General features: G+C 42.9%; 1 protein-coding gene across 1 annotated transcript in view; it reads left to right on the top strand.

Moving 5' to 3' along the window:
* The first annotated feature begins 454 nt into the window (after positions 1–454).
* shq1 (SHQ1, H/ACA ribonucleoprotein assembly factor) overlaps positions 455–26175 on the top strand; it is a 40834-nt gene continuing 15113 nt past the window's right edge. The window contains exons 1-10 of the mRNA XM_083972522.1: positions 455–515; positions 1623–1789; positions 1903–1967; positions 4638–4766; positions 4875–5038; positions 5133–5245; positions 5338–5435; positions 11943–12100; positions 12638–12691; positions 19323–19446. Of these exons, the coding sequence (XP_083828648.1) occupies positions 1647–1789; positions 1903–1967; positions 4638–4766; positions 4875–5038; positions 5133–5245; positions 5338–5435; positions 11943–12100; positions 12638–12691; positions 19323–19446 (1048 nt within the window). The 5' untranslated portion in view covers positions 455–515; positions 1623–1646. The remainder of the gene's footprint in view (positions 516–1622; positions 1790–1902; positions 1968–4637; positions 4767–4874; positions 5039–5132; positions 5246–5337; positions 5436–11942; positions 12101–12637; positions 12692–19322; positions 19447–26175) is intronic.

Genomic DNA, 26175 nt, shown 5'->3' with positions numbered 1-26175 from the left:
GGTGCATATTATGCATTAAGGTAATGAGCAGCAGAGTCCAAATAACAGCAAGTCAAGTTGAGGTGTCATGTCAGGTGTTCAGTGCATTAACTCCATACTGATCTTGAGCCCAGCCTTGTCTTTACTGTAAGTTTTAAGCCTCATTTCTGACTTGTGCTGCATGTGTTTGCATAAAGAGTATGGAGAAAAGATATTGATAGGGTTAAATAGTCATCTCTGTTGCACCAAAGTATGTTTCAGTATGCAGTCTAACTTTTCAAACTTGTTCTTGTGCAATGCCTGCCCGTCTCCCTGTAGATGACAAAAATGATCCAGCAACTATTATATTACAACATTAATCACAAGTAATATTCTAAAACACAAAACATATCATATCGGTATTGGCCACAAACGTCAGTGTCTAATTGAATTTTCTCAGAATAAAATGTAACTGCGCAGTTTGTGTCTACTTTACGGTAAAACATGGTCGCAACATCTCAGAGCTGACTGTGGTGTGTGGGAATACTGTTCTCCTGGTGAGTGTATATTATTTTAGATGTAGCCTAAGTACCCCGTTTCTCCGGCTGTCATTTAGAATATCCAAACAGACAGTTTTGACAGGATACAATGGAAAGTAGCGTTAAATAGCCGCTGTTAGTGTCCGTTAGCTAGCATCGTTACTGTGCTATGTTAGCCGAAACACACGAGGAGAGCAGTCATGTGTTAGCTCACTACACAGCCTGGTAGCGAGTTAGCAGTAAAACAAAACTTCGAAACAGCCGCTAAGTCAGCCTTGCATTTAGTTTATCTACAACTTTTGTTCGCGGCAAAAGACGACACCCTCTTGTACGGTTTTAGGGCGTCTGGATAAATGGGGATACGTTACTCGGACGCCATTAAACAAGCTTGTTTTTCTTATCAATTTGAAATTGTAGCTTTTAATTTATTCCAGCTCCACAATGTTGACGAAACAGTCACACAATAATAACACTGTTAGTTTCAAGTGAATATTTTACGACTTAAGTGACATACCTGAAGGTGGGGGCGATCCCGGAGATAAACACATGGATTTATAATCAACTAAAATCAATCAAAACAGTGGTTCAGTAAAATTAGCGAAATGCACACGTGTCTAGAGCTGCTTAGAGACCTAACGGTTGCCTAGAGACCGTCAGGTCTGACAGATCTTAGAAACAGATGTGTACATTTCGCTAATTTTACTGAACCTGTTTTTAATATATGTAGCCTATGCAAACTACATAAGAAAAAACTGGTGCATTTTAAAACCATGGTATAAAGATGTTTATAACGTTATAGAAATACCGCAATAGAAAGAGAGAGAGAGAGAGAGAGAGAGAGTCGGGTCCCTTTTAAAGGAGACTGTATTTAGCTTCTTGCAGTAGGAAACAGTATTGTATGAAACTGTTAGCTGTGTTTACAGTTGTCACCGCCAATGTGGCACATGTGGGCTCCTGCTCGTGGACACATGTGATCAACTGCAACAACGTCTAATAGAGTCAGCCACAAGGTGGCATGCTCTAGTCAGCTGGGCCACGATTCATTACGGCCACTGCTTACACTGCTGTGTACTGTGATCCCATACTGACTGGAATTAAAGTTGTTGCCATCATTGACTTTTCCAGGTCTGTACTACAGCACTGTCCAAAATGATAACTCCTGCCTTTGACCTGAGCCAAGACCCCGACTACTTGATCCTCAGCATCCGCGTGCCATACACCAGAACATCAGAGTTTGACCTGTATATTGATGGGACGGATTTCAAGTTCTACGCCAAACCATACTTCCTAAGGTGAGTTAACCATCCACGGACTGATGTTAATGTGTTTAAACCTAGCTTTGATGACTGAGGGGAAGTCGTACCATCTATCTGCCTCACACTTGATATCTTTATATCATTTCCAGATTAACGCTTCCTGGTAGAATAGTGGAGGATGGACGAGAAAAGGCCAAATTTGACATTGATAAAGGTAGGTCATATTATTATATGATGACAACAATGTGTGCTGAACGGCTGAAAAGCAGCAAATTGCCTGTTGATGTTTTACAGTAACCATGTCATCAGTTTATTTCACTAAAGGGAGGTCAGGTTTGCAATATTGTGACTTATTGTGACAATATTGTGTTGCAGTCTGTATAATCTGGTGGCACCATAGTTCATTTATTTTTCTATAATTAGCCTAACTAACAGTGATACAAAAGATTCCCTGAGAGGGAATACATTTTTTATTGAGGATCCAATCTACTCACCAGTTTGCATTTTACTTGTGTTAATCAAAATAATGACTTGGTAACAGGTAAGAAGTTGTTTTCCTGGATATGTTTGTTATTTATAAAACTGTTGTTCTTTTTTCCTTTGTCAGAATGTGCTGACCTTTTTTTTCAGCAGAGGAAAACACTTCCCAGGATCTTACAACTAAGTTGTTTCAGATGCTATGTCAACATGCTGAGTTGTACAATCCACAGAAATGCTGAACAGGGTTTTTAACTTTTCATTCAGTTTATTTCAAGTGTGTAAACTTTTGGAACTGGAGACCCCTTTTTTCAATTTTCAATGTTATTAGTTTGAAAGTGAACATATTGACAGAAAAATACATGCAACAAAAGTCCTTAGCCATAATTGCAGTACTAGATGTCTAGGACATCCTACATTGGTTTAACTTTAAAGCTTTATGTTTAAATTCACTGTGCATTTTGTAAATAGTAGCGAAGGAAGATAAGCATTAAAGGCGTGAAGAAGGATGCTTGCATATCTAAAAAAAAAAAACACACTTTTTTTTTAAGTATTTGGAAACCAACATTTTTTTAAAAGCATTTGAAAACCAACATTGGTGGTTCTTTATAAACCTGTACATTTGGTGAAAATGAGAACATACACTGATGTTGTTACATAGCAGATCTCTGTAGCAGATGGCTGTGCTGGCCTTGCATGGTATTGGTGACCAGTTGCACTATTGCAAGACACTGAAGCCTGTTTCTAATTGCAGTTAGTGATTGATCCCTGGGGTGTCTTTAGTTTATACTTGAGTCAATCAGCCAGGCTAAATGAACCTACTGATCATGTTATTTCATCCCATTGAAAGGGCCACTGGAACCATCTGTAACGTTATAATGATCACAGCCTGCAGACTCCCTGTAACATCTCCTCTCCCAATGACAGGGAGCTCACACCGGATTTACTTTAGATATATATAACAAGCAATTGAAACATGATAATGACTATTGGCACGATTGTCTAGACACTACTCTCTGTCACTGTGATCTGTCTTTGACTTTCCATTGCCCATAATCAGTTGTAATGAAGTTGTCTTTATGGAGACGTCTGCCTTATGGACTCTGACACCTCGTTGCCCGTCTGTCAGCATGGCCCCGGTTAACACGCTGTGTCTAAATAAGCCTGTAACATCTGCTAATAAAGCTCCGCTAATGAGTGTCCTTGTTTAGACTTATAATGAGCAATCATTAAGATCCCTCTTTCAGGCTCTCCACTCTGCAAGGCCTGCAACTCAAGCAATTAATCAGCTTCTATCGTAAAGTGGTTGTAAGCTTTTACACTTGGGTGCATTGAAATTTTACGAGGTCTTTAGGCGACCATCAGATCATCTATGTGTAGTGAAGGCAAATCATTCGTATTCATCTGTTCAGTGTTAATAGCAGTTTATAAAGTAACTACTTCATTTTGAAGTATTGCACGTGCGGGTGGTCTGATTTATCGGCTGCTGCTTGTAGAAAGAGATGCTCACTTTCAAATTCAAATGTATGACTGATCAATCAACATTGACTTTTTTTCTCCTGTGGGATTTAAACGAGTAGTGAAGTTGAATCTGTCAATGACTTCATAGTCATTAATTTAATGTGAAACATGAGGATGAGACTCTGGACTTTAATTGTGTCATGACAGGTCAGAACAAGCATTAGTTCATAAACTTTTCATGACCGCTCTCTTTTCACAGCTACAGATATGGAAATAAATTAAAGTTTTGTATTGATTAATAACCACAAAGTTGTTTGATAACTGCATATGTGGTTTACTTCTCTTTTCTGTTGAAAGTTATTTTTTTTTAAATAGTTTAGAAAGTTTTGAGTATTTTTCCTCTACCTGCAGGTGGCAGGTGTGTTAGTTATCACACGTCTTTGTGTGTAATTGTGAGCTGTAGGGAGATGTCACACTCCTTTAAACTGAAAAATGGGATTGTGACAGTGGATTGTGTTGCAGGAGGCTCTTCAGTCCTTTTCTCAGTCCAGTTTTCAGTCAGCATCACCAGACACTGTCATTACCATTCGACACATTTACTCAGATGATCAGTGTCTCACAAAATGAGCAATAGCTGATTTTATCAAAGATGTCATTAATCATTTTTAATTGGTTAATATATCCATCAGTCCCTCTTGTAGGCTCCAGGTCACTTTAATTTAATTATCAGGAGTTATTGTCATTTTCTCTTGGGATTAACTGAAAAAATAAATAATTCATGCCAATATTATCTGGCCTGGTTTTCCATACGTGCTTGATATGATAACGAAACTAGTTTTAAATGAAATTCTGTGATCTAGAAGACTTTGATTCAGCTGGGTGAACAATGCATGAAATCCCTATGTGTTGTTTAAAAACCATCCCTTCATGTCCTACCTTGCTGTAGGTCTTTTCACACTTAGGGTCCCTAAGGAGACAGCTGGGGAGCACTTTGAAGGTCTCCAGATGCTGACAAGTCTCCTCGCCCCAAAAGGCTCCCGTTCAGCACAACCTTTAGTAGAGGATTTAAACCCAGGTATGTCGATTTTTGCACGTGGGTTTTTAACTGAAAATCAATCAAAGCAACATGGAAAGTGTGCAGTGTACACCTAGAGCCAACCATACATTTTTTATGTTTTATAAGGGTGCAGTGAAAGCACAGGAGATGATGGGGAAGACGAAGAAGAGGAAGAATTTGACTGGCAGGTTGAGCAGGAGGTGTACACGGAGGGCTCTGCAGAGGAGCTGAGAGCCCTAAACAAGTACGGCTTTGGGAATCAGAGGTCTGGCGTTTTTGTCCGATTACAGGTAAGATCATGGAAAAAAGATTCTTCCCTGATTTCTGAAGTACTCAACATTCCTCATGAATGTTTATTTTCACGATGCTGGCTTGTTTTCACAGGAGGAACTGAGTGATGTGATTGATATCAAGAACCCAGAGGGAACAACAGCAGCAGAGAGGAGGCAGGCGAGGCTGCAGGCCGAGGCATCTGTCTTTTCACCTGACCACTATCTGTGAGTTTATCAGTGAGGAAAAAAAACGCCAACACTACTGAATGTTACTTTTTGGGCTGTGTTTGTCAGCTTATGTTTATATGTCACTGCAGAGCTGATTTGTTTGAGGATGATGAGGTGAAAGGTCTGCTGAAGTTTAAACCGTGGTGGACAAAGCTGAGTCCTTCCACAGAGCAGGAGGGAGAAGCTGGTGAGTTCACGTTTTCCTGCCATGATCCTTGAAAGTGTCTGTGTGGACTATTGACTGACTAGTGTTGCTAGACTAGCCTCCTTAAAATCAGTACACGATTATTTCTTTTTTCTATATTATCATTTCCCACTGGGCAGAAAGATGATCCGCTAAATGATGAGACGGAAAAAGAGAAAGATAGAAATAAACGTGTTTTTTTTTTTTTAGCTTTTTTGAAGTGGGGTTGTATGAGCTACACATGCCCATTAAGTACCCTAGATGCAGTAGAAAGGCTGTTCAGTTGTTTGGATCAGCGGTGTGGAGCCTGCTTGTGCGAAGGAGTACCGAGGAGTACTGAGTGAGTTAGTTAGTTCCAGATAAAAAAGAAAAACGTATTTCCAACTGATGCATTGTAAATTTTTACTTTAGATCGTACTCTTGAACCGGTGTATTATTTTGAGACGGGACTTCTCGTAGGCGGCAAAAATATGCTGATTAATTGTCCCTCATTGACAACAGTGTACTGCCTGTGTCTCGGTGCAGCGCGATGTGCCGGTGTTTCTCAGTTGGGGATAGCAGAGACCTTTCTACTGCATCTGGTGTACTTAACGGGCATTTGTAGCTCATACAACCCCACTTCAAAAAAGCCGAACTATCCCTTTAAGATTTAAGTATGAGTTAAAATGACCTTATAAAACATTGAGAAGCACACCTGTTATTGTTGTCTTAACCCTGCAATCTAACTGCTACCTGAGGAAAATGCAGTACAATTGATGTATAATATTTCCCTCTGAGACATAGCGAAGTATAATCGTAAAGTAGCATTAATTAAAAATGGTATAGTAGTGAAGTATACAGTATATAGTTTAAAATTATACTCAAGTCCAGCACTGATAAGAGCTGAGCAGTACGTCTGTGTGTAGGTCAGTAGGTCTGTCTGTGTGTTTGTTTTCACAGTAAACATGGGAAGATCACATGGGACTTGTTTTAAATTTGATTTGTCACAAATGCTCAATGATTTAGTAAAACACATTATAAACCTTATATCTTACATCAATATAACACATGTTTAACAATGTTGATTTTGTGAATGAATGTGAGTTTTTCAAGTAAACTGGAAGTAACCAACAAAGTAGTGACTGAAGGCTACCAGAAGGTGGCATGAAGTTGCAAACATTGAGAGGGCAATCGAGCATTGTCTTTGATTTGACGAAATGAAAACACTCTTGATGACCATTTTATTATTCCCACTGCACCAATTCCGAAACTTCCACTAATTGAATAATGAATAGAATAAAAGTGCGTACGCGGAGATCCAAACAGGAATGTGTTGGCTGGACTGTTTGTCTGCCAGGCACAGACATTGTTCTCTGACAGTATATTAATCCCCAAAGGACACATGAGTCTTTCTGCTGCCCCCGTTCCAGAGGAAGGTCAGAGCTCAGCGAGTCGGCCCGAGCTGCACTCCCTGCCAAACAGCCTCAGGGCTCCTCAACAGGAAAGACACTTTGCCATTATGAGAGATTGAACTTGGACCTACCCTAATCACTACATCTCTCTGGTGCCTGTTGACCAATTTAAACAACAGCAACTGCTGAGTTTGAATGTCACAACTTAAAAGGCCTATATTTCCACCTTCCTGCAGCAGTGTTAGTGTTTTTTTCCCCCCAATTGTTGCTTTCCTCTTTGCAGTTATTTCCTCCCTATCTATTTCAAATAAATGACCTGTGCACTTCTGCTTGTTGGCTGGAGCCTCGCAGCTTCACATCTTAGCCCAGCCCCTCGTACAGGCGCAGTAGCTCATGATGCCTCAGCACTGCGAGAGACGATTTAATTGTGCCACCCCAGCTCCTCTAACAACCTGCTAATTCCAGCACTTCCACTGTTTAAGCGGGGCGAGTGGCTCACAGCCATATGTGTAATGCATGGGTGCTGTACGCTTGAGAGAGGATTTAGATTAAACAGATAGCATTATCACAGGAGGGAGCGCTGGCAGCCACGTTTTCCAACCAGCACCAAGGTTCCCGACCGCTGACGAGCAGCCATCAGTCAGCAAATGCAGAGGCCATTAGCCGCACTCCGAGCTTAGCCTCCCCAAGAACATTACGGCTTTCTGTAGCCCCGCCGGCTCCCTCGCCTCATTCTGCATTCTGAGACGGAGCGCTGCAGTCAGGAGCCCCGGCGTAGATAAATGGGCCAAATTAAACTTAATGGCTTGATTGACAAGTGGAATAGCATTAGCCTCCGCTGAGTGTGAAGAATGGCGTCGGTCAGGAGATTTTAGCGGCTTGCCATCAAATCTTCGAAAGCGTGCTTGTGATTTTAACTGTAATAAATTTCAAACGGAGAACTACAACTCCTCCACGTGCCCCCCCGCCCCCCCCCCCTCCTCTGCGCCTTCACTTCTGCTAAGTCTGATATATATGTCAAGTGACAGATGGATGTGGTCACAAGTGCTAATGAAGTAGAAACTGGCCCCCTTTGTGCTCTCCAGTGTCGGGGCCAGCGTGCTGACAGGCCACAGCTGCCCACTGGAGGCCTGAATTCACACACTGGCTCAGGCTAAGTGATTCTGACAGCTCGGTCTCTCTACCTGCTGCACTTTGTTACGGCTGAGTTTAGAAATCCGACCTTTTGACCAAGATCGTCTTCTGCTGTTGTTTCAGGTTCCTTATGCACCACCAAAAGTTTACACTTTGAGGAGACTGCATCGTTAAATATCCCTGTGATTTCCACTTGACATGATCACAGCATGCACACACAAAATCGACCATATCTGCCAATGCCAAGGTCACATGGTGACCCCCTTTGCATCGGTGAAATTCTGGGCGCGTTCTCCAGCCCTCCACAGTGTTTTGACGAAGCATATTTACTCCATGCCATCAGGCCATCTGGACCTGTAGAGAGCAGCGACGAGCCAGGCTGCCTTTCCAACTGGTGGAATTAGGTCGGAAATTAATTTGCAATCAGGAGAAGCCCTCATACACCGCTCGCTAACGCTGGCTAGGATTGATTGGCTCCACAGTGGAGACGAACGAGCGCGGCGTTTGGGTAAATCTATCAGGTCTGCTCACCTCACCTCACTTCACCGCTTCGGCTGCAGAGTTAATAGAAAATATATCAGCGTCATTAGGCCGCCGTGGCCTTGCAAGGGGGTGAGTCAGTGCTCTGTTTCCGTTTTACATTCTGCATTTAGTTTTTAATGGTGTTGTGCAGCGGCTCTGTTTTAAAACAGATGGCCCATGTATCCACAGAAATCTCCAGGACTGTTTGTGTGTCAGTGCAGCCATACATTTGCTTTGTAGTAACATTTGTTTCTCTTGTCTTTTTATTCATTTGTGCCTGTGCATTTCATACTGTGTGTGTGTGTGTGTGTGTGTGTGTGTGTGTGTGTGTGTGTGTGTGTGTGTGTGTGTGTGTGTGTGTGTGTGTGTGTGTGTGTGTGTGTGTGTGTGTGTGTGTGTGTGTGTGTGTGTGTGTGTGTGTGTGTGTGTGTGTGTGTGTGTGTGTGTGTGGACATTTGCTTGGATATCAGTTGCTTGTGACTCTGCAGATTTGTGTGTTGCATGTGTGCTTTTTACGACGCTTTCATCCCTCCTCTCTGTGTCTTTTGAAGAAGAGTGCGTGCACTGCAGACAGATGTGTGGGGGCACTGGTTTGCGTGCGTGCCTGTGCATCTTGTCTGTGTGTGTGTTCTGCTCGGCCGCGCTCTCCCGCTGCAGCTGCATCGACGCGGGACTCAGGTAGCATCTGCAGGGAGCTAAAAAGCTGACGTAATGCAGTGGGAATCTCCCTCCCAGCAGAGCCAAGTTCCCACTGCAGCCAGAGAGATCGTTCTGAAACGCTGCACGTGTGTGTGTATGTGTGTGCGCCTGTGTGTGTGTGTGTGTGTTTGTGTATTTGTGTACTTGCTCCAGCCAGTACACGCCGGTACGTCTCGCTCATCAGGGGCTCAGTGCAGGGACTCTCCTCTCCTCATGCAGAGAGAGGAATTGCTTTCAGCTGTTTTATAAGCTGCTGGGAGAAGGAAAAAAAAAAAGACTGTTTGAGTTACAGCATTTTCCTGCAGACATTCACTGTGCCTTTCAATACTGAACGATGCAGATAGCTTAAATGGGATTGAAGTCTGTTTGTGTTGCCCCATTAGGCCTGCCACAGATCCTCATTAAGCAGATGTCTCCTTCAAAAGGCTGGAGTTAGTGAATTTTTACGAAGAGCAGGAAATAGAGGTATTGAGTTATTTTCATGATAGAGCTCTGCGTTTTCTCAACGCAGAGCTGTTGAGCTGTCATACAGATGAAAAAAAAAAAAACCCGGTATCTGATTGACTCGTTTATGCTGGTTTGATGTCCATTGAATGTTTGGCCTGTTTTGCTCCTGCTGCTTATCAAGCTCAGTCAGGTGCCCTGCAACAAGGCACTTTGCCCCCAACTGCTCTAGAATAACAGTTCATTGGCCAAGAGTGGAAACACCTTAACAACAGGAAAATGGCCAAGTCCTCTCTTTTTCCTTTTGGTCTGCAACAACACGCACACACGCACACACAACACATTCTCATCAGAGGAAACATACCCCTACACAAGTGGTGATGACAGATTACCTGTGATTTTAAAATGATTCATCACAGATTTGGCAGGATCTGACTTCCTCAGGTGTCCGTCTTTCATGTTGATTTAATTATGAGAAGAAACAGTGACATAACTTCTGTTCTGTCATGCATCTGCAATAGAAATGGTGTCTGACTATGTTACTGCGAACTAGAACTAGTGAGGTGGAGCCATTACATGCAGCTGTTTCGGCGCATTTATTCTTCAGTTTGAGGAACTAGATCCTCGATGTGTAGTTGAAATGTTAAGACTTCAATTGGTTCTTGATGGCCAATTATTGAAAACGCTCTGCATGCTGATGTTTGGGGTTAAAGGTTATATTCTCCCGCCACGGTACAGTACTTGATATATTGACAAGGCTGACACACTGGCTTATTGTAGCCATGTCTGTGCTGGTGTTTGTGCTGGCTCATAAGTTACAAGAAATGCCAAAGCAGGTCAGCACAGAGAGAAATGCAATCATGACCTGTCCCCATTATAATGTGTAGTGTGTCTAAAAGCTCTGTATCAACATTTTCTATAATATTTGTTGCACTGAAAAGAACATTAGGCTGACTGTACATCATCATCATTGTCGGTATCGGCCTCAAATGTCTCTGGCGTCTTCGTTTCGTTACACATGATAGCCTTTGGTACACAAACACACAGGCGCACCCAGAAACACAAGCACACACAGATACACACATGCTTAAAAACCTCAGCCTCCTGCACTTATTTGTCTAAGAAATGGGAACAAGTTTTGGCAAGAATTTGTGGGAAATACCAGGATCTTTATCTTCAGCATTTAACCACACTTTAAAAGGTCTGTTTTCTCATATCTAACTAAAACATGAGGCTGGTAGCACAATGCAGAGAAAATTATGCATTTTCAGATTCAAGTGACTTAGTGTGGACGTAATCTTTTTTTTGTAATTAACTTTTTTTTTTATTGATTCCACATATCAATATTCAATCAACATTTTACATATACAAATTTCCAACAGTACAGAACATTCCTATACTTCTCCACCGGGGAGCAGAGACATAGATAGACATACATTCTCAGATAAAGTTACAGTAGAGTAAATGTGAAGAAAAAAGAAACACTTATTCACTCCTATCCTTATTTTCACACCTCTCTTGCATTGTCCCTTTTCTCCTGTTGGAGGGTAAACATAACAAATAAACATATGAACAATGAGCAAGTTTGTGGCCTGAACCAAGGGGATCAATAATCTACCATACAGTGTCCTTACTGCACAAAGTCTGCTCTCAATGGAGACACAAAATTAACCCAGTCTCTGTTTTTAGTCTAGCTGAGAAAGTCAGCTTCTCCGTTCTGTAAATATTGAGCATTACCTCTACCCAATCCTCCATTTTTGGTGCATCAGTTTTTAGCCATTTTCTGGTGATGGCTTTTTAGCTGCCACCAGCATTATTCGAAATACGTATTTTTCTCCTGACCTTGTAATCTTTTGGTTCTCTTTTCCCAAATATAAGACTTCAAATGTACTGTAAGTGGAATTTGCACTAGTATGGATGTAATCTTAAAGACTCAGAATATTAAACCCACTTTATTAAGCTGCTTTTATCCCATCGGCACTATAATGTGATCATTGTGCCCTTTATCTTGACATTTGATGGTTTCGGGATGATTTTAGTAAGAAAATCATTGATTTGTGTTCCTACTTTGTGGCAGAAAATCGTGCTCAAGCGACGGTGGTCTGGTGGTACAGAGAGTTTGTACAAGTCATACACTCCCTCTGAAACGTATGTGTACAAAGGAGCTCATGCAACCACCTAACCACCGCCGCTGCTTCTCACACCCACAGCTGGATTCTTTTGCGCTTCTGCGCCTCGGCCCGTTCTAAATATACCAGTGACTTGTGGTGACTTGAAATGACACGTCTCTAACTGTAGAATCCACCTTCTTCTCGTGCAGCTGTGTCGTTCACCGATGATGAGAAGGAGCAGCTGAGAAAATTCACCAACCGCTCCTACCTGCTGGACAAGGCGTCCCGTCAGCACGCGTGGCTCGGCCTCGTGGACACCCTGCTGGCTTACGCCTATGAAGTGCGCTCGACGGAGGGAGAGCACAATGTGAGTGTATGTGTGAAGAGGCAACTCCTCCTGAGCGGCACTTAGACTTGGATGACAAAGCCCTCGATCCTCAAATCCTTTAGACCCCCTTCCATTCCATTCAGAGCCTTAAGAGATTACCAGCCGATCCGAGAGCTCAGTCCAGGCCTCTTTGTGTCACTCCTGTGCGGTAGCTACACACAGGCAAGGTGAGCGAGGCTGATTTCATTGTTAAAGACACTTCATCGTATGTGTATGTCAAACACTGCAGATATTTGATGCAGTAAATGTTGAATCACAGCCAACAAATTCTATCGAGTGAGAGTATTCGGATCTCCATTTGAGATATTCTTATCTGCAGAGGGTCCAGAAGTCCCCCCGCTTTATTTCAACTTGTATCTTTTTTCTTTTTTTTTTACCATGAACAGACAGACGTCTGGGCAGCTACTCTCCGTGCTTTTGTCCAAAGTAGAATTTATGGTGCTATATGTTCTTCTAGTATTTCCTGTCTGTCCTGTGTGTTGCAGTGATGATGAATAGTTCTCTCCCTCCCCGCAGGTGGAGTCACCGTGGACAATCAGGAAACTCAGCGGGACTCTCTGCTGGCTGGAGGTGAGTTCACTGTGCACAAGGAACTAAGACGTGCAGCATGTTCATATTATTCATTAAATAGGGAGAAAGCACAGATTCCAACACTCCTCTTATAACTTCTCATCTGTGGCTCCTGGATTGAAGTCATCAGACTCCAACACTTTGTCTTAATACCTGACACATAGTGGGATTTCTTATTACTGAGTTGACCACAGCTCAACATCAGGGCCACATCATTTTGTGTCACTACAGTTTTTCAGCGTAGCAGAGCATTTACTAAGATTACAGATGTAAACAAACCCAGCTGCAGTTCATCAGCCTTGTGCAAATAAGATCTGATGATGGGCTGTTTTGAGACTTGTCTGGAAAGTAATAGAAAGTGTTTCCTTCTTCTGAGCTTTTCCTCTTTAAACCAACTTCAAATTGGTTTAAAATAGGATACTTTTAGATCTGCAAGTATGGATTTCCCCCACAGGAAAACAACTGCATATGCAGAAATATTAAAAAGCCCATTCTTTTCAACTGTACAAAAAAACTGTATAAAAACAACAACAACAACCTGCCCAGTCACTGGAGCTGCTGAGATCCATTAAAAGTTAGGAAAAAGTATAAATCAGGAGCCAGCAGGAAAATGCAAAAACATTGCTACCCCATTGTTCTGTGTTCTGTGCAGATCTCTGGTGAAGTTACTTTATAAAGTGTCTTAATTTGGTTCCTTGCTCACTTTGTCTCTCTCACTGTTCCTCCTCACAACACTCTCACTCTCTCTCCCTGAGTGTCTGTCCACTTTAACAGTGCTGCAGTGCTACGGTGCTTTTAATGCAGTTTCCTCAGCCAGCACTGCTCAGTCTGCAGCGATAAATCAGCCGCTGAAGGTGTTTGTATAAATTTCTAGTCTGATGTCCATTGTATTTATCAGCTTGAGTTATTTTACAGGTGCTGCTAAACATAGTGCTGTCCTTTGGTAGAAATAGGGATGGGCTCAGTTTGATTAGTTAGGGCCCTACAAAACGCTATGTATCTTTTACTAAACATCCCCTGTGGTGTGTGGATCTGCTTCTGTTTACCAAGTTTCTCATCTTAGCATTCATCTTGCATTCAGTCATCCCTCCTCTGGATGTTGTTTCTGGTTTTATAATGCCAGTGAGTAGCAGCCCCAGTGCTCCTGCTTTTGAAAGTGCCTGTGGCAAACAAAGGACAGGTGCTCATTAACAGATGGGACTGGTTCCCATTAAGTTACAGATGTGAATGTAGAACACGTGTTGTCAGGTCTTTTCACCACCCTGCTGTGAAAAGTTCGTCACTCTGCTATTACTGACTCTGTAACTGCACTTGGAGTATCCTTATCAAACGTGCTGGATATTTTTGCTCTGTTTATTTTCCCTCCGGTCGCCGAAAATTTCAGCAGAGTGTGACACATCACCTACTGAACTGGAAAAAGGAGCAAGTAAAAGTTCTGTTTGATTCCTTCCCATCCCTCGTTTCAACAAGCCAGCAAATGGACAAGTGCTTATTTGGCCGGAGGGGAGACAAATATAGAGACAGGTCATGGTTGAACAGCCGTTTGAAATCTGTCCTTTTTTAGCAACAACCGTTAAGACTTGTGAAGATTGTAAATGCGGAGGCGTCAGAACTGCAGCAGAATTTATAGTGTAGTTCCAGTCTACTGGTTGCGTTACTTGAATTTTGACCATTTCAAACTTCTCACCAAACACCCTGGTGTTTATTTTTCACCGTAGGTTTATATCCGGCGTGTCTGTGATAGGTGTTACAGCTCGGACAATGTTACAAGGTGATTAGAGAGGCACTTGAGGTGATTATCAGTGTGTGAATAAGCAGATAGCTCCACTCTGTGTAAATATGTCGACAGTTAACAGTAACGTTTGAAGGTGCATTAGAGACTCCAGCTGATTTTTCCAGATGACTCCATCACTGCTACTTGCTCTGAAACAAAACAGTCCAGGTCCAGGCTCTCTCCATGGCGCTACCACAAGCCTGTAATGTGAACTACAGGAAGTTGTCAATTGTCGGACTTGGCACAGGACATGTACAATAGCAGTAACAGGTGTTCCCAGTTCAAAGAGTAAATGATAGGTGGTGTGTGTGTGTGTGTAGCCTGTCCACTCACAAACTGCCACTGAACAACCACTTGAGGGTATGTGTGTGTGAATGACATTAGAAATAGGAGTCTCACATCTTAGCCCATGTCCACAGCAGGGAGAACAATAAACATGTTGCTATAAACTGAGCCAGTGCTTTTAGATAATTTGCTGAAAGTTTGCCATCTCATTAACGGCAGGAAATAGTTCAGTCTCTCCCTCTTCTCCAGGCTGATGAAGGCTGCATCTAGGACAAGTGCTTTTAAAAAATGCACCACTTTCTCACACACACACACACACACACACACACACACACACACACACACACACACACACACACACACACACACACACACACACACACACACACACACACACACACACACACACACACAGAGTTTCTCTATTCAGTCTCATTGCTCCTTTCTTCTGTTGCTTCCTGCTCTTACTTCTTTTAGTATTTTTTGTTCAGGTAAGCATGCTTGATGTGCTCTTACTGTTGCTCCATTTGATATTTTTATTCATCATCACTGATGAGACATTTGGTTTTATCCTTTTATTAGACTTCAGGTAAAACTTGGCTAAGCGGTGACATGTCTTTGCACATGGTTATCCAAGTCCAGTTGTCCTTGGTTCAACTGTTCTTTCTTGGGTAACATGTGATGAGGAGTCTGTTCCAAGAAGACCAGTAATCTTTACTGAGTAATCTGGACCACCTTGCTGAGTAAAATCTCACTCAGGAGTAGGACACTTGACGTCAGATAATGATCCTGACTTTGCCTTTTACTCAGCAGAGTTTTCCAGATTACTCTGTTACCCTGGTTCTTAGAACAGGGCATCGAACTGTGAGAACAATTTAGCACATTACTATGCGAAATCGTTGATCATAGGGATTTTATATTTTTGTTAGATAGCACCTTTGTAGGTATATTTATAAAATGATGTGGCTTCTCTGTCTGTTCTTCAATATTTGAGCTTTGTTTCAGATTTATCCACTTGATAATATCTTACTGTTGACAAACTGATACCTATAATGTGGGCATTCCCTGAAGAAGTGAAAGCCGTTAATAATTACCTCATTGCTGCAGATTAAATTGATTAACAAGTTGCTATATAATGCAGTTCTCTGACTATCTGACATCAGACTGCATATCATGTAAAGTAACATTCATTCTTCATGCACAGGGTTACCATGAGGTCCTCCACATTAACCTGCATCGAAGGTTCAGACGTCAGCGATTTTGTGGATTGATATCTCAACCTCAATGCTAGGCTTATTCAATATTTCACTCGTCTCATTGCGTATTGAGTAGTTGAGTTATTCACTGTAATACAGAGCTCAACACAGCTGTTCACAGAAACATTAGAAACGGATGTCTCTGCTCAATGTGTGGCATTGAAAAGGAACAGTCTTACCATCAACAGTGTCTACTGGCGTAAAAAAAAAGAAACAAAACAATGTCTCCTGGTGTAGAGTTTTACACATTCTGTATTTCTACTTCAGTTTCAGATACTCCAGAGTTAGGATATCCAACAATGCAACATTCGTATACATTTGATTATTTCAATTCCTTAGTTGTTTAAACTACCTTCAATTTGTGCGCGGACTTGTACCTCAAATTCTAAACAATACCCAGGAGTGTTAGGCCTGTCTGAGCTGTGTAAGTGCTCCGACAGCACGTCTTTGAGAAAGTTAACATGACTTTATTTCTAGAACTAGGGCCAACCGAAATAGCTGCTTCCTCTCTGCAGCTCTATCTCTGTAGCCCAGCCAAGCCAAAGTGTAGTGACATTTTTAAGGAGGCTGACATCAGTAACACAGTGACCCCCCGACAAATGAACAGCCATGAGTCAAGCTTCAAGCTCAAATGACACAGTTGTGAACTGAAAGTTGTGAAGTTGATAAAGGCTACACCACTGCTCAATACAGACCTTGTACTTCATTATTTTAGGTGCCGAGGAGGCCTGTGGTTGTTGCTTCGTTACTCTCAGTGACATCAGTTGTGCATGAACACATACAGCCGCCTTGACAGACGCTGCAGTCGAATACACAATCCGTCATTCATGTTCCTGTTAGGGACTCATTAGAGTTCACACTGCACTACAGATTTGGGGAAATGTGTCCCCGGGCGTCCTCATTAGGTCTTGGGGCGGTGCACACATGATCACCACTTGTGATCGCAACACCCAAGACGCTTTCCTTTGCTAATTACAAACAAGTCAGTGAAGCAGCCTGGAGGAGTTTGCTTCCCCCCGACCTCAACCACATTTAAGAGGAAGTGGTTCTACTGTCGTGACACTGGAGTAGAGAACAGTCTTCAGCTGCTGCTTGTCAGTCGGCTATTGGCTCCTATTGACTGTAGGGATGGAAGCTGGAAGGATTTTACTGGCAACACTGCTATTATTGATTCTGCTTATCAATTTTCTGTGTGGGCGGAATAACATTAGAGCCTAGTGTGTGGTGTTTATGTAATGTTATGATACCAGGATATTTACCCTCATGGTGCTCCAGGAAGATAAGTTCATGGTGCATAAACTGGCTTTTTTTTTCATTTGATTACATGTTACAACTGTCCGAAAAAACTCGACAGCATCAATAAAAGGTCACGATGAGCTCATGCTATTCTAGTAGTACAGATTATTTGAAACCTGGGAAGACAGAAAGAGTATGATGTGACTTGTCCCAATTTGGGATAACAAATACAATCATCATCTATCCTATCTTACTTCATCCTATTTTTATCTCAGGTTAGAAAAATCCTAAAATACTTTCAATCAGAAATTGGGCATCACTTATATGTCTGTTACCTAGCAACCAACAAAACCTTTCTCATCTCAATGAAACGTCCAAAATAATTACTCAAAAACAATGTTGGACACCTGGCTACAGCACAAGTTAGAAGTGTTGGTTACATCAGGAGGAAAAATAATGAAATGTTCTTTTTTGGGGAAGTTTACAACAATTGTAACACAGAAGATAAAAGGGTAAGGAACTGGTTTCTACTAACAAGCATTTTATCATCGAACAAACACATCATTAGGATGTGTCTCAAGCTTCTCAGTGACTAAGTTCTGCCCGCATCCATTTCTCAGGTTGCGTGAAAGCAATAAAAGAGCAGAGATATGGATTTAACAAGTTATCTAAAAGTTTTGGAAAAGTTCAAGTGAGGACAGACTAACAGGAGGTTTTTTTTTTTAAAGGATAGAAACATTTAGAACTTCTTTAATGGCATTTCCCCGAAATCAGTCTTAACTCTAATTACCATGGCTCCAAACTGTTTACATATGATCTGCAAGTAGGAAGTTTCTGTAATACCGACCCCAAGTGCTGAACTGGAACAGGTTCCCGATTCCCATCCATAACTGACAGGCCACCTCGCTTAATCCCCTGCTCCCTGCCTCCCCCTCCTCTCCTATCCTTCACTTTCTGCTCGACAATGAATTCCTCTCTGTCTTTGACTGCCTGCCTGCCTGTCTGTGTGTCACTGCTGATATCGGCTCTGCTTCCTCACTCCGTTCTCCCTCTGCGCTATCTCTTTTATTCTCTCGCTGTCTCTATCCCTTGCCTCTCTTAACATCCCCCCAACACCACCACCACCACCTTATCCCCCCTCGGTCTCCCACCCCCACCCCTTTCCATCTGCCGTATGTTTACTTGTCCTCAGTCAACTGCACTGGTGTGACTGACTGTGAGTTTCCCCCCCGCAGCAGCAGACCTTATTTACACTCCTACTAAACAAGCCCAGGGGAGAGCATGATCCCCAATGACACGCACTCGCAAGCTCGCAACACATCCTTAACAAGCTGCAAAGAAAAGAAGAAACGAGGGATAAAAAAAAAAATCTCTGTTTCTGTCTCGGGGCTGTGTGTGTGTCCATTAGTGCGGAGAAAATCTGAAAGCAAAGGCAGTGATTAAAGACAAGCGGCAATTAACCGGCCAGGGCTGCAGAGGTGTTTAAGAGTTGTGAGCCCCTATTTTGCCAGCTCTATAATTGAGGAGTTGTTAGGAGTAATTAGAGCACCAATGACTGCAATGCACTCCAATGGGGACCAGCCTGCAAACTAACAAAAAAGACAGGAGGGAAAAATTCCTTTTTATTTATTGCTGAACCAAACTGTTAACTTTCAAGCTGCTTTCACACATGCAACACCAACCCTGGATTTTTTTTTTTCAGGCATTACCTGGAGCGGCTTTTACGTGTGAACGCAAATGCACAAAGCAGTCGAAGCGAATATTAAATGGATTTCACCCTGCAGGCTCACTGATTGAATAGAATAGGTCACTGTGCAGAGAATTCACAGCCAACTAATGGCCATCATTTCTTCAGCACGCTCTGCCCATTTCTAGTAGGTTCATCTCCGGCTCTGTGCTGCATGTGTGGGCAACTCCAGACAGCGTCTGAACCCGATTCTCCCGCCATTGTCCAGACTTCATATGTGAAAGCGGTTCAGTTTTCAGACTCTTAGTGATTCCCTCTCATGTCTTTGTCTCCCCGTGGTTTTGTGCTGGGTAGATTTCTGAGTGTCATGTTCTCTCTTTTTTTTTTTTGCAGACGTACAGCTCCTTGCAGGAGGTCCTGGTATCGTTTGGACGGAGGGTTTTGTGCTTCCCGCTCCACAGACACTTTGCATTGGTCTCTGCCGCCATTCGTGACACAACTAAGATTTTTCTGTCAGGTGAGTGTGGCCACCATCAACACACACACACACACACACACACACACAGTCTCATAAACACACATTACCACAGTGACCTTTCACCTCTGCAGACTGGTCGTGACCCCACAGTGTCTGCCACATGTTCACAAGTGTGCAGTCTGTGTGGGCTTTGTGGGTTTTTTTGTGCTTAAACACTAGCAGCTTCAACTAAATCAAATCCTCTTTGTGTGGATTCATTTCACTCCACTGAGAACACATGATCATCACTAATTAGTGTTAATTGATTTTGTCCACCCTGTGGTTTCTTCCGAGCACTGTTTTTATATGTAAATAAGGCTTTGGAGCGTGGAGTCGGACAGCGCCTGCTGCCCGCCTGTAAGCAGTGGGATGCAGGTCGATCGTGAGACAGCCTGAAAGTCAGCATGCTTTCGTGGTTCATTGGCTCGCTAAAAACAGCCTGCTGGACAGGCACCGAGTTTGGAGAAAGTGCTTCACGAGTGTACTGTGGCGCGTGTTTGAAAGTAATATTCCTCCAGCTAAGCAAGAGAGTGGCCCGACTCCCACCTCTTCAGGGAGCGAAATGTGGATTAGTTGAAAAGGGACTGTTGACTTTGATATCTCAAAGCCCTGAGTAATCTTTAAATCAAAAGCCCCTGCGGACAGATGAAACTCTGCAGTGTAAACACACTCAGGATGTGTGAGGGCCAAGATTATCCAGCTTGTGATGGTTTTAATGCTGGTAAATGACAGCAAATTAAAGGCCCTTTAAGCTCTGGATTAGCATTTCTGCGCATCATTAAGTAGAAAGATGAGTTGATCAGGAGATTCAGGGAAACTGCAGTTTGACTCGCTCTTTCCCTCACCTTCTTTCTCATACCTCCTGTCATACATAATGAGATTTTTTTATGTGCATCTTACGCCAGAAATTCCAGTGTTTCCTGACAACTCACCACATCACACTGGTCCAAACAGCCAACTAGCAAGAGGCTGTTTTTTCTTTTCTTCTTCTTCTTTTGTTTCAATATAAGGAAGGGTGGGGGGTAGGATGTGGGGCAATTATTTCACTATTATTGCTCATAATTGTAACTCCCAACTCATAAAAGTTATTATTTGCAGGCATTAGGGATGTATGAGTAATAGAGCTTTTCCTTAATGAACTGTAACACAGTTTTTCAGGCCGGCGTGTGTCTGAGGGTGTGTTTCCTCCCAGCATTACTTCACGCACTAATTAATTTGTCAGGATAAGGCAAATGGAAATGCATGCTCCATTTTTGAGGCACTCCATTTAAGTGGCTGTGAAAGCAAACATTCATAGGAATTAGTAAAACAAACCCATTAATGGCGGCGCACAGGTTAAGGCCTTAGAGGAAATGTTATCCAGAGGTAAATATTTGAACAGGCCTCTGGCAGTGTGGCGAGTATTCTCAAGGAGCTCCTCCACCTGCCTCCTAAGTGTCTGTAACTAAAGAGCCACTGGGCAGGTACAGACGGGGCGGAGAGGCAGAGGAGCCCGCAGGCAACAAAGCGGCGGAGGAAAGCCTCTGGGTCCCATCGCTGTCATCGTCGGGGCCGACAGGACAAGACGAGCACTGTCACACGTGGTCCTCTGTTACAGATCCATCCACCACGGGTCTCTCTCCGCTGCCATTCACATGGGGACATTTCACGCTGGTCATGGAATTTCCTCTGGGATTCTGGGAGAGCAGGGAAAGTTTGGGAATTTAATCAGCGGAAGTCAAATTTTAGGTCAAATAAGCGCTCTGACCTAGTTTATGGAAAATCAAGGGAGAGTAATGACATTCTGTTGTCGGGTCTGGGTGTGAACACTTTAGGTCTAGGGTGCTAATGATCTTTTATTGGATTAGATACATTTCATGTGTGTGAAGGAAGGTGTTATTGAATGGTAACACACATCTTCCTTGGAGGTTGTCTTAACAGGCAGTCGGCCATCAGCTGATGTACTTCACCTTCTATACTAAGAGCTGGCCTATGTTCTCGCTTGTTATGTGGCACAGTTCAGTTTTTTTTATGTGCTGCTTTTATAGTTTAACTCAGTGACTTCCACACCCCCCGTTTTTTATTGTGATGCCTGTCTGGCTGTAAGCAGCTGTTTTAGTATTACCTCGACGTGGTCTCCCTTCATGTTACGTTCCCTCAGCCAGTCGAGAAAATTGAACTGCAGTGAAGAAGATTGTGTTGTCAGTGGGCAGTGCTGATGTTAGAGCCGACGGAGGCTGAAGATATGTCTCTACTGCCTTTTGAAGTGCATCATCATTAGTGGCAAAATCAGACAGACACAGATTTTATCCCGCTGCTTTTCCTGCAGGCTGCTGCTGCTCTTACTCTCAGAAACTTAAAAGTTAGAATTAAAGTGGTCCATTTGAGTTAAAACAATCTGTTCCTAGAACAATCCCTTCTTCACAATGTTATTTTATCAACGAAGCCACTAGTTCAAACAGTGAGATAGTGCTCAGTTATTATACCAACAAGCACATATTCCACTCTCCTTTTTCTTTTCTTTTTTTCAGATGATGTACTTTAACTTTCATCCTAGGTTACTATGAAATCCATACATTCTAGAGTAGTATCTGTATACAATACAACGGGATAAAGCTTGTGAGTTCATATCCTCTAGAGAATGGTGGAATTGAAATGAGACAGTCTGGTCTATGGAGGATTTCTTCTCTGCAGCACCATGTCCACCACAGAGCGCCATGCCCTTCATCCAGCAACCTTGTCAGCTCTGGTTGTAGTTGTACTGTATCCTACCGAGAAGCTAAACCACGAGATGGTCCCAGAAATGTTATTAAATGTTCAACTGAAATCTAATACTTACAACTGAAAGTGCAATCCTCTGGCTCTGTTGTCATTGTTTGCCGCCATATAAATTGTATTCATGGTGCAGGATGAATCTTTGGATAAGTTGGGCCACGAGCTGGAGGCTTCATTTCCCAGGAAAAGGAAGGCTGCATTTCTTGGCCACGTTTGAAGGAGCCTTTAAAATGTGAGAGCCTGGTCACACCGCTGTGACACAATCAGTCTTCAAATGCAGTGTCTGAAAGTTGCAAACCCAGTACAGGGTCTGCATCTTTAAATTTCTCTTTAAAAAAGACTGTGGCAAATAATCCAGCACTATTCATTGAGGTGTAGTCTGAGGGTATTATTCCATATCATCATCAAATGTATTTCCTAGCCAGAATAAATGTTAGTTTTGTCCCCTTCAGCCTTGTTTTGTAAAGCTTACTGTAAAGTAATCTGAGATCAGATCAGAATCAGAGTCAGATGGAAATGATCAAATCCCAAAATGAAATTAAAAGTGACTGTTCTTTTTTACTGAAACATTTTGCATCTTTTATGAAGCTGCTGCAATGACCTTTTTTCAGGACACTCAGAGGACTGTGAATCCACTCTCTCTTAAATAAATATGTGTCTGTTAGACAGTGTAAATGGAGGCATGGGCACACGCATTAGACTGAATTAATACATCAGTGGCATATGAGACATTTATTGGTACACATAATATAATCCTCAACTTAATGTAATGATACAGCACTGGTCCTCCTATCATGTGTGTCATGCTGATTATGTTATGAATTCTTAAACCACAGAGCTCAGAGCTGTCATTTTCAACTCTCTGCCTCTGCATTTTTGGCATTGCAGCAATTCTGTCCAGGGGAAACAGCAGCCTTTGTTTTTGGTCGTCCTCACTCCCACTGCTGCATCAATGCAGGCCTGATTTTTCAGCAGCCGTGGGCACGTTTTTCCCTCAGCCATTAACATAACTTTCTCACTTGACATGGGCATCTCACCAAGAATCACAAAAGGTGGACTGGTGTCGAGAGCAACCTTTCCTCCGGTTTTCTGCAAACAACTCATGAATCTTCCTTGTGAGGAAAAAGAAAAGTCAAATCTTGGAAGCAAGTGTGCTTTTTCTTCACATGATCCAAGATCCTGAATTTGAGGGCAGAGTTCCCTGCATACGATCCCATGTCTAAATGAGAACCAAATGTTTGTTTAAGGTTTTCCTCTCTGCAAGTGTGCTGTTTATTTTGATTGGGCTGGAATTTCTCTGGACAATGCCAACCAGCCCTGCAGAGGTGGAGAGCAGCATTTTCTCTTGCCCTCAGTGGATTGTTGGCCACATCATAAGGCTATTTATATGCCTGATTTGGGAGGAGGGGGGAGCTGTGGCAGTTTGGTTTGTTGAATACTTAAGGGAAAAGTCATTTGTCAGGATAACAAATGGAGACTCTGCGTAGTGTAGTTTAGCCTTTGTGGTGTTGAATGGTGGCTGAAACAATTCCAAAACACGTTGCCAAAGTGCAGGTGACAACCATAATCCACGTCACATGGACCACAGCTTAAAAAGCTCCCACCATTTAGCAGCTAAACTCATTTGATAGTTACCATGATGATTTATTTAAATCATGATTTGGCTCAACTCACATGCTGAATGCATCTACCATACAGTCCTGTTCACACAATGTCCACATTAACTTAAGGCATAGATGAAATGAGTCGAGTAATTTTAAGGAAACCACACAATGGCTAACGTAGATGGTATGATAATACTTATGATACCATTGTATGTGTATAATTAGATGAACTTAAATAAATGAAAGCAGTAATTCAAGTCTATCCATCTCCATGACATTGTTTATGTTGATGGTGGGATAGAAAAGCAAACCTCTTGGGTTACCTCCTCTTCTGCACACATGTACAGTGGGTACTAGTTTCATTTGGACGGTTTCACGCGAGATTCACGCGTGAGTCACGGGAGGCTCACGCGGATTTTTTGTGGAGGAGTAATTGTGTTTTCACCAGAAGCTGCAATGTGCCCAAACAACCGCCAGGTGGCATCTGTGAGCAGCAGAGCGCCTCTATAAGAGAGCAGCACGGAGAAGTGAACACGAATGGGGAATGCAATATAATAATAATACAGTAGCCTATAGTTTTTCCATGAGAAAAATGTAACGACGGCAGCTATACGTCTCACTCTCTTTTATCGATCCTCTTGTCAGCTCCAAACACACCCATCTGCACCGCGATTACGGACCACAGCGTGGTTTTCTACACAGCAGCTAATTAACTCAGTGGGTGATGCTGCCGGTGTGTTTTTAAAATGAGCCAACTACTGTAGGCTACAGTAGGTGTTCATTCCCCACCTTGTTTGACTGAGAGTGTAGCTGGATGATTTCTCATGAATGAACGGGCAATAGCCTACCGTAAAACACCAAATAAAGGCCCGGGCATTTATTTGCTTAAATCGCTCAAATCAACAGGCGTTTATTAGGGACCTGCGTTTATTAATTGTGTTCAACCTGGACCTCCTTCTGGGGAAAGAGGCTTCACTCTGTGGCGGCAGGCGGCGGTGGAATGATACGTGCGTTCCTCAAGGCATTACTACAGCCGGGGCGGACGTGTTCTCTGTCTCGCTGACCTCCGCGGTCCTGGCCCGCACAGGTATCAGGAGACTGAGACCCCCCGTCATGTCGGTCCTCCGCCCTTACTGATCCGCATGTTGCAAAAACCCTGCGGACGCCCAGTCTCTCCACTCCTCTCCCCACTTCAGCATCTGTGTTGGCTCGCTCCACCGTCCTTTTTTTTCTTTGATTGAATGAAGTAGGCCTATAACTAATAATAATGCAACTTTTAGCCTAACTAAATATGCGTATGAGTAATCAGAGAACAGTAGGCTGTTTACGCTACTTTTAAAAGTCATTTAAAACGAGGAGCGAGCCGAGCCGACACTGTGCAGCCCAGGACAGGTGCTGAAGTGAGGATGAGAGGAGTGTACAGACCGGGCAGGAGCAACCAGCCCAGAGGCGATCACTGATATAGCCTATATGTGCGGCTATATATACCGTATGTGTGTGTTTGTGTAATGCAGGGGTGCTTTAAAAAAAACACAGTTGTCTGGACAGCAGGCATTTTTCTCACAACCAACCTCAAAAGCGAGGGCAGGTCCGCCGAAGCATCATTCCGCCCGTTGTCTTTGTTGTCACTTTGTTGTCGCTCCACAGAGCGCACATGGCTACTTAATTATGCACGTGCTGACCATATATGGTTGTGAGGCATTCTGGGGGTGGAATATGAGGTGTGTTCATGTCCGCACCATTCTTGGGTCCGGTGTGATGTATCAATGGAATATTGCGGAGAGTTGTGCGTACGCACAGCTTGATCAGTGTTTCCCACAGAAAAAATAAATAAATAAATACATGTGTCCACGGCACGTGTGTTTACGTGCGGGCACCGCACGCGAGAGAGGCGGCAGGTTGAGAGGCTGACTGGCGGAGATGAGAGATGGTGCATGGTTATTAAAAAAAAAACACCATCTCTGATCTCTGCCTGCACATAGACAGACACAGGTTCACATACAGACAGGGGCGCACGGCAAATGCAGCTGCAGCGCTATTAAACTAGAGCAACAGCAACTCTCATATTTAAATTGTGTTTTATATTGATTTCATATATTTCACTGATTGCAATTAGGCTATAGAATGCTAGTGTGTGTTTTATTGAAAGTGAGGCTATAGGTGAAAATCGCTACAGTGGGGTTTATATGCAGCGGTCTGTAGGACCATAGACACATCAGCGACACATTAGCACCTTCATTTATCTCTGATCAATAGGTGTGCTTGTGGATACTTCACTCAAGTAGGCTACAGCCCTGCCCCCCACAGAACTTCACACAGCTGTTCAGTCAGCTTAGAAAAACCGGTTCTTACAATATACCTCTCCTCACAC

Source organism: Trachurus trachurus (genome assembly GCF_905171665.1).
Source record: "Trachurus trachurus genome assembly, chromosome: 5".
In the NCBI taxonomy this organism is placed as follows: Eukaryota; Metazoa; Chordata; class Actinopteri; order Carangiformes; family Carangidae; genus Trachurus; species Trachurus trachurus.
The sequence above is the reverse complement of the archived record's forward strand: the minus strand, read 5'-3'. Positions and strand labels throughout refer to the sequence as shown.